The 9,003-nt window shown below is 36.4% G+C and overlaps 1 protein-coding gene across 4 annotated transcripts; it reads left to right on the forward strand.

Annotated features, from left to right (window-relative positions):
- Positions 1-554: 554 nt before the first annotated feature.
- On the forward strand, positions 555-8,483 carry LOC128018631 (serine/threonine-protein kinase 38). 4 transcript variants are annotated; one of them, XM_052604251.1, is made up of 15 exons: positions 562-677; positions 1,290-1,638; positions 1,708-1,844; positions 2,295-2,346; positions 2,535-2,657; positions 2,875-2,958; positions 3,047-3,170; positions 3,263-3,417; positions 3,759-3,861; positions 4,216-4,277; positions 4,501-4,618; positions 4,701-4,824; positions 5,082-5,177; positions 5,724-5,830; positions 5,932-8,483. In XM_052604251.1, exons 3-15 carry the CDS (start codon positions 1,714-1,716, stop codon positions 6,066-6,068), a joined length of 1,416 nt encoding a protein of 471 aa, XP_052460211.1. In that variant the 5' UTR covers positions 562-677; positions 1,290-1,638; positions 1,708-1,713; the 3' UTR covers positions 6,069-8,483. The 4 variants fall into 4 exon arrangements, with proteins under 4 accessions (XP_052460210.1, XP_052460212.1, XP_052460211.1 ...); XM_052604253.1 differs by having other exon boundaries at positions 5,724-5,818; XM_052604250.1 differs by lacking the exon at positions 1,290-1,638 and having other exon boundaries at positions 555-677.
- The last annotated feature ends 520 nt before the right edge of the window (positions 8,484-9,003 follow it).

Consider the following 9,003-nt stretch of genomic DNA (forward strand, 5'->3'; position numbering starts at 1 on the left):
GTGTGAAGTGTGAATTCTGAGCTCTAAACTAAAGTTCCAATTTAACCACAATTTATAATAGCTGTTGGCCATAAATAACTAGGTAAAACTACACTGACATGACAAGATCTTTTTCCATATCAGATTGTAGGAAGATGTTTCATGTCGTGTTAATGTATTTATTTCATTTATTGGCTAAAATAAATGTTTGTTATTTTTGTATGTTACCGTTTAATGCATTTTAAGTTTCATACTTATTTTACAAATTTAGCTGAAAAGCATATACATATATATATATATATATATATATATATATATATATATATATATATATATATATATATATATATATATATATATATATATATATATATATATTCCGTTTATGTCAAGAACAAGAATGACATTGATTCTTAATAACAATTCAGTGTGGCAACTAGCCATGGTCTCCCTTATATATATAGCTAAATGAAAAAACGGGTATATGCATAAACATATATGGATAAAATGAAATAAAAGGAAAACCTGGTTTCAGCAGGTCAGTTAATTAAATAAAGGTTGAAAAAAAATTATCTAATTTTAGACGACAGAAAGGGTACTTTTGTTTTGTTCCCTTTCCACTGGAGCACAAACCCGGAAGAAGGAAATAATGTCCGTCGTCGTCCACTAGCGCGAGACAGTTTGAGGTCGAGTGGAAGGTAAGCAAACAAGTATGATTTCAAACTAACACATAGTTTACAAGTAAGTAATAGTTTTGTTTTCGGTAGTTGCTCATACTTTGCCAAAGTTGCTTGAGTTCCTATTAGAAATTAACCCGGATTTCAGTCGTTTCACACTTTGATACGAGAGTAGATGAGTCTGAACAGACAGTTAGCGGCTGCTGCTAGAAGACTGACAGTCTTACTACACTACTGAGAGCAGTTATTGCTTTTTTCTTTTCATACATCTTTTTAGGTCTGCAGTTATACGAATTCTAAGAATTGATTAGCCTTGTTTTTGCTTTTAAAAAACTGCGTAAATGCTATATAAACAAACCCACTGAAAACGTGGGTTTGCACTGACAAACTCTAGTGTGCGTGTTTACAGTGTTTGTTTGCTGTTGATTTGTTTGTTTGTTTGTTTTTTGGTCTGTCGTGTTACTTGATGGTGAACTTCATTAGTATTAAGTCTTGTTCAACAGATGACATGTTTATGTCATTATGACTTTCGTTCTGTTTATCGTTTTTCAGCCGTTTTTCATTTCATTTTATTAATCACACGATTTATTCAGAGTAAAAATCATCTTTATGTCTGTACATTCTTCTTTCCAGACCTCAGTCTCAGTGACATCAGCTGTGGGAACTGAGTCGGAAGACAAATATAGCGTTTGTTTGAGTTTCCAAGCAGAGTAAAGTAAATGTACGAAGTGAACGCTTGTTTTGGCCACGGCGCAACAAAGCGCCAGTCAGACCTTACAGGCGTGGAATTTCTGGGAAGTGGAAGATTGAGTGTCAGAGAACCGTGGCTTGCAGTGTAAATGTTGTAGCTAAAGTTAAATGCTGCCTTTCACCGAATATACCTGCACAATTTGCCCCTGTGAAGCTGGTAATGGAATGATCCTATTTGGGCGTCGGTGGCATCTGAAAAATTAAAAGCCCCTGTCATAGATTTAAATACAAGGTACAACCTGAACTCTACTTTGTGTCTTCTTTTATATATAAACATGCTAAACATGGTTTTCCTGCCCAGTTGACCATGGCGATGACAAGCCAGATGTCCTGCTCCTCGATGAGCAACCACACTAAGGAAAGGGTCACCATGGCCAAAGTAACGCTGGAGAATTATTATATCAACCTGATATCACAGCATGAGGAAAGGGAAATGAGGTGAGAACCGAAAAAGCAAGATACCTTTTTTATGTTATTGTATGCATTGACTTTATTTTCCATTGAAAATTTGCTGCAGCCCACGTACTGTTTGAAATAAGTGAGAAATATTTAGGACTTCTGCAATACTTTCTCTAATGTAGTTTTGAAACTTTCGCTAGTGAACAGGTTTGGCAGGTTTAAATGATTCACTAAGCATTTGGACAAATGCCTGTAATTCTTCACATTCTGTAGGTTTGGGAAAATATGGTGAGACACAATCTGTCATTATCATCCATTGTTTCTTTAAAAACCTCCCAAATTCCAAGGGCCCTTTAATATGGTCTTTTCCATCCCTCTTGAAATGATGTCAGACTAGACAATCTCCTTTCATTTGACTGATGAAGCAATTCTCCCTCTTGGTGCTAGTGTTTCATCACATGTCTAAAAGTTAACCGTTATCTGTTACAGACAGCAGAAGCTGGAGAAGGTCATGGATCAAGAGGGCCTAGGTGATGAAGAGGTGAGCTTTTCTGGACTACTGCTTCTTCAGAATTTTTCACTATTTTCTTCAGAAAGCCGTGTCCTTCTTATGTTACAAACGTCATTATCTAGATGCTGGTGGTTTTATAAATATTAAAACACACAGAAGTTCAGAATGTTATTTCATGTGATCGGTCGGTTTAATTTGGACTTTTTCTGGTCCCGCAGAAGCGTATCCGGCGTTCTCAGCATGCTAGGAAAGAGACTGAGTTTCTTCGTCTCAAACGAACACGGCTTGGATTAGAGGACTTTGAGTCGCTCAAAGTGATTGGCCGAGGAGCTTTCGGAGAGGTCTGAGCTTCTTTCTGTTAAAGAACCCACGAATTCAAAAGTTTTATCACTTTTAGCATGTGTTAGTTGTGAGGCAGGCTTATATACATTTTTTTTTTTTATCAAATGGCTGCAACTTTGGTGACCATAAAATACTTTTTTCATAAACAAGCAAAAAAAGGATGCTAGTCTATTTTGTGGTATTTTAGCACATTTAAAATCCTCTTTATTTCCCTAGGTGCGGTTAGTCCAGAAGAAGGACACAGGACATGTTTATGCCATGAAAATCTTGCGTAAGTCTGATATGCTTGAGAAAGAGCAGGTGAGTCTTCGCTGATGGAATCACGTATGTCCACACATGACATTTAAGGTTCTTTGCCTTATTAACAGATCTGTGTTTTCTGTTCAAGGTTGGCCATATTCGAGCAGAAAGGGACATCCTTGTAGAGGCAGACAGTTTGTGGGTGGTGAAGATGTTTTACAGCTTTCAGGATAAGATGAACCTCTACCTCATCATGGAGTTTCTGCCTGGAGGTGAGTGCAGGATGTCAGATCCCTTAACAGTCAAAAAGATGGGAGAAAAGCCACTCCGAAAGTTGACTTGATATATGTGCGTGTTTGCCCAGGTGATATGATGACTCTACTGATGAAGAAAGACACTTTAACGGAGGAGGCCACACAGTTTTATATTGCTGAGACTGTGCTGGCTATTGACTCCATTCACCAGCTGGGCTTCATCCACAGAGACGTCAAACCAGACAATCTCCTGCTGGACTCGAGAGTAAAAACATATATTAAAACAGTACTCGATTACAATCGTCAAAATCTTTAAAAACATGTAAATTATTTTTAGCAAAGTAGGGCATCATTCAGAACAATTTAGGCATTTGTTTGTGTATTAAATTATGAATGCCAATAACAATACCAGTTTCACTTGGTACTACTGATGATGCATTAAGACTGATATTATCACTTTATATTTTTTAGTATTGACTTGTGAAATCCCTATAGGCAACTCTGACATGAATGTGAAACCTTAAAGCTCAATCTAATAGCATAACAGGTCACATAGCCTTGATATAATGAGTGATTCTCATTAACAAGGTCAATTTGCTCTTTCAGGGCCACGTGAAGTTGTCTGATTTCGGCCTATGCACTGGTCTGAAGAAAGCTCACCGCACAGAGTTCTACAGAAACTTTAATCACAGCCTTCCAAGTGACTTCAGTAAGACTTATCAGCACCCATAACTCCAGTCTTCAAAGTCACATGATTATTCAGAAATCTAATGTCCCGATTTTCTGCTCAAGAAACATTTATATTATTTAATTTTTTAATGGAATCCTCGATTCTTTTTCTGGATTCTTCAATTAATAGAAAGTTCAAATACAACTGCATTTATTTGAAATAGAAAAATACTGTAACATGATAAATGTCTTCTCAGTGTATTTTAAATTTAATGCATCCTTGCTGAATGAAAGTTTTAATTTCTTTAGACTAAAATCTTACTGGCCCAGAACGTTTGAATGGTATTGTAGCTGATTCTGTGGCACTAACTTTGTTTTTGTTGTTTTTCTTCAGCGTTCCAGAACATGAACTCAAAGAGGAAAGCAGAAACATGGAAGCGAAACAGGAGACAGTTGGTAAGGGTTTCCTCTTGACCCAATGCTACACATAGTGGGTGTGTACATATAGATTCAGTGTTTCAGAAAGTTATTGTGAAATGAGTGTGTTGTTAATATGGTAGTTGATGATTGTAGAAGGGTTGCTTTGTACTCTTGTGTAATCCATTACATCTCACAATATCTTTTGTGTTGCATCAGTAAGTAAAAGAGAAGGTTTTTTTTTTTTTTTTTCTCTCTCCAGGCCTTTTCCACGGTTGGAACCCCTGACTACATCGCTCCAGAAGTGTTCATGCAAAATGGTTATAACAAGCTCTGTGATTGGTGGAGTTTGGGCGTCATTATGTATGAAATGCTAATAGGTGAATTGATTTTTGGTCGGTAGATAAAATGATTTTGTTTATTTTGATATATGGCTTAAGTGTTTGTGTGGGTGTTTTTCAGGTTACCCTCCATTTTGCTCTGAGACGCCTCAGGAAACTTACAGGAAAGTGATGAACTGGCGGGAAACTTTGATCTTTCCACCTGAGGTCCCAATTTCAGAAAAAGCCAAGGATCTGATCCTCAGGTTTGGCTCGCTCACTGCTTATCATTCTCTCTCTTCTCTTTATTTGTGGCGTTTTATTTTTTACCCTATTTTTTTTTTCTCTCTCTCTGTGATTCTTTGCCTTTATTTTTGTACTCTATCTTAGCTGTAGCTCTTCATTCAACCCAGTGCATTTTGTTTTCATTTACCATACTGCTAACCTACATTTTGAGATGTGGTTAATTTTAAGCAGTCTCTTTTCTTCACTGTTCACCTTGTGTTTTGTTGTTTACCACCAGGTTCTGTTGTGAGAGCGAGCACAGGATTGGGGCTGTTGGAGTGGAGGAGATCAAGACTAACCCTTTCTTTGAGGGAGTGGACTATGACCATATCAGGTTTGCTGCCATCACATGTAGACAAACTCACTGATTAAACTGCTAATGAGTAATGAAATCATCATACTATTAATGTATAGTGTCTTTTGCATAATCTGTCTTCTAGATGATTTCTAAAATTGTTGTTGAACTTTGAATGGAAATATATGTTGTGCAGTATATCTTGCCTATGTTGCCTTTCAATTTATATAAAAACTAGTATGTGAAATGTGAGGCATTATAAATGTTTCAACAAATGATCGCTCCTAATTTGTCAAATGATCTTGTCACATTGCATGTTTCATCCAGGAAATAGTTTTATGTATGCAGTTTTGTTCAAAAATTTAAATGACAAAAATTATTTTTCTCGTCAAATAATATATAAAAACATAAAAAAAAAAAACCTTTGGGGCTTGTATTACTTCTGGTTCATTCATCATACTGCAAGAAGAGCACATTTTGAAAGAAGTTTCTTATCACCAAGTCTGCCATTACTCCAGTCTTGAGTATTACATGATCCTTCAGAAATCATTCTAATGTTTTTTGTTTGTTTTTTTTTTGGTCCAGGGAGAGACCGGCAGCTATACCAATTGAGATCAAAAGCATCGACGACACTTCCAACTTTGACGAGTTTCCTGATTCAGACATCCTCCAGCCTACAGGTGTGTTTTCAGGTATTTGTAATGCATGACAAACAACAATAAATGACATTTTTGGGGCTTGTGTATTTCCGAAAACTTAATCTAACACTCTCTCTCTCTCTCTCTCTCTAAAGCCACTCCTGTGTCCAACCACACTGAAGCTGATCTGAAGAGTAAAGACTGGGTGTTCATCAACTACACCTACAAGCGCTTTGAGGGGCTGACTGCACGAGGAGGCATCCCATCGTACATGAAAACTGGGAAGAGATAGGCTTCAGTAGGACTCGATAACTTGCTGCATTCTTGCAGTGGTTGTTTTTCCACACAGAGACATTCTCCATCGCTGCTCCTCGCATCTGAAGGATCCTGCATCATCCATTTCCAGTTTTGAATCACTCAACCAGGATTCATTTATGGATGTGGACTCCACCCGCACTCAAGGCATGCTCGCAGTCTCATCTAAGGGCATCTTTTCCTTAAACACCATGACTATGCTAGGTTTTCATCCCTGAGCTTTTCCTTTTTTCCTTCTCAAGGATATAACATTTGAGGCAATCATCTTTTAGGTTGCCAGATTTTGTATATTTTTGAATTGAGATATTTTAGTACACTCACACTGGCAAAAAGGGCTAGAACGGAAGCTGGTTAGACCTCCTGCAACCATAATTGATTTTAATCCCATTAGGTGGATCATTGATTTACTGTTTCCAAGAACTAGCGTTTGTGGTAGAAGCTCTTTCTCAGCCCTTTTCATGTCCACATCTGCTGTACACATCTTAAAGACTGAAAACGTCCCTTTTATTAAATAAGATGGATGTTTTGAAAACCCATACTTCTAAAGACTTCACTTTTTTCCTCTGTTTTCAAAAATGATTTCTTGTTCTGCTCACCATCCAAGATCTCAGTGACCATGGCAAAACACAGGGGGGTTCATGGACAGTCTGATCTGAATGGGATTCACACAAACCCCCAGAGCTGCAGATGTTGCCTTAGATTCGGATCCTTCTTATACCAGCAGATATGTCATGAATGCATTTGCCAGTCAAATCAAATTGTCAAACTGATGTCAAAGACCAAGCAAACTCCACTGACCAGCGTTTGATTATTATTTAATGGGTAGTTTCAGCCACTGACTGATTCAGAATTTGCTTGGTGCTAATCCTGTTCTTTTTTTAAAAACTTTTAATTTTTTCTTTAATAAAGGGGCTCATTGCTGTTGTTTGTGGACAAAGCCACAATTATTATTTTTTTGCATCTTGAGGAGAATAACAACACTATTCAGGGATTTGAATTTGATCGAGTCTTCCATATTAATATGGGAATAAAATATTTAATGCATTTTTTTTATATTACCAAAGAGGCGCCATCGGCTTTATGGGCTTGACTCATTTTGTGGATGCTTTGGCTTTTATACAGCATTAATAAGCAAGCTTATATCTTAAGCCGTTAATATAGAAACTTGTAGCAAAATATTCATTCCAATATGGTTCCAATCAATCTGTATTATTGGAAGCTGCTGTTATCAGCATGTGCTTGTGATGGTTGGCTTTGTAAAAAAAAAAAAAAAAAAATCCAGATAGTGAATGACTGAGTCATATTTCTACAATCAACACCCATATGTCTTCTTTGTGACCAAACTGAATGTATCTTGAAGATTAAAAGAGGCTTCTAGAAGTTGCATTCATATAGGATTGTCTGGCCAGGAATGATGAGATCTAAATGCTTGAGTGAATGATTTGGCAATTAGGTTTGAGCTGAGCAGCTGTTGTACACAGTATACTGCTAGAGAAATATTATATTCAAATAACATATTACTGTATCCCAGAATGCTACAAATAATATGGAATATAGATTGTGAAATCGTGATTGAATGGTGAATTTTATTTAATTTTTATCCTTAGAGCAATATGTGACAAACTTAGGTCTGGATTTGTATTATTATTGTTTTTTTTATACATATAGTCATGGCTTGAGATTTTCATGCTGTCTGAGAGTCGGCCTGATGCATGTTTTTGTGTGCTGGACAAGTCAAAGAGCTTTGAATGAAATGGAGAATTTGTATCTTGATATTCTTTGTTATTTGTTTCATTTATTCAAGTATCATTGAATGGGAATATGTGAGGGTGATTTCATGGTTATCGCTTATGAATGATAGTTTAATGGAATTCTACACTGTCTCTACAAGAAGCAGATCACAGGCTGAGCTGCTTTGTGTCTTTTGTTGCTGTATCTCACATGCTGAAAACGATCCTGAAACCAGCGTGTCAATGAGAGTGTCTGTTTAAAATCTTGCTTGCATCCTTGTCCTAAAGTGAGGACTTTCTCTTTGAATGAGGAAAAAGGACTTCTTTTTTTCTTGAAGATTAACAATGCACCTTTTGCTAGTTGTAATGTCATGTATATTTAAAACACACACACGCACACTTTTCGAGATGTTAAATACACATCGAATGACTGTTCTATTGTTTGCCTGTGAGAGTTTGTAATTCTTTCTGCAGCTTTTTTCACCTAACCAGATGTGGACTAGTTATAAGATTTTTGGGGTCTGTATTTACTTGCCTAGAGCTAAAGAAAGAATTACAGCAATGTGTATAAAGGGGTTTATTTAATCTGGCACTAATGCTCCCAAACTAGCCGTGTGGGAGTTCTCAGATTTTTTGCTATTAATCCAGATCTCAAATGCAGTGCTGATGGAGGACCAGCATTCCTGCTTCTGAATGGTTTTTTCCCTGATGTCACATTCTGCTGTGGGAGGTGGACGTTTGTCCTCTCTCTGCCTTAAGGTTGAGTTGTAGAGATTTTTCTTGTGCTCACAGAGCACCTTTCACCGGTTTATTTGTCTGATAGAGTTTGTTTTTGAGTGGGCACACTTTGACCTGTTAAATGTCCTGAATAAATTACCAGTTCATTTAAATAAGTGTGAGGCTCTTCTGTTCCACTTACATAGGAACATTTTGTTCCTTAAAAATATATTATACATTATCTATCTATCTATCTGTCTTTTTTGTTTAAACATATATATATATATATATATATATATATATATATATATATATATATATATATATGTATGTGTGTGTGTATTATTATTTTTTATTTTATTTTATTGATTTTTTTTTTAAATGGTCCCCTTTTTTAATTGAAGAACATATGGTTATGGTTAATTATCTTTTTGCTTTTGGAAATTCGGTCGTTACTCCGGATGT

This window comes from Carassius gibelio, chromosome A8 (genome assembly GCF_023724105.1).
Source record: "Carassius gibelio isolate Cgi1373 ecotype wild population from Czech Republic chromosome A8, carGib1.2-hapl.c, whole genome shotgun sequence".
Taxonomy (NCBI): domain Eukaryota; kingdom Metazoa; phylum Chordata; class Actinopteri; order Cypriniformes; family Cyprinidae; genus Carassius; species Carassius gibelio.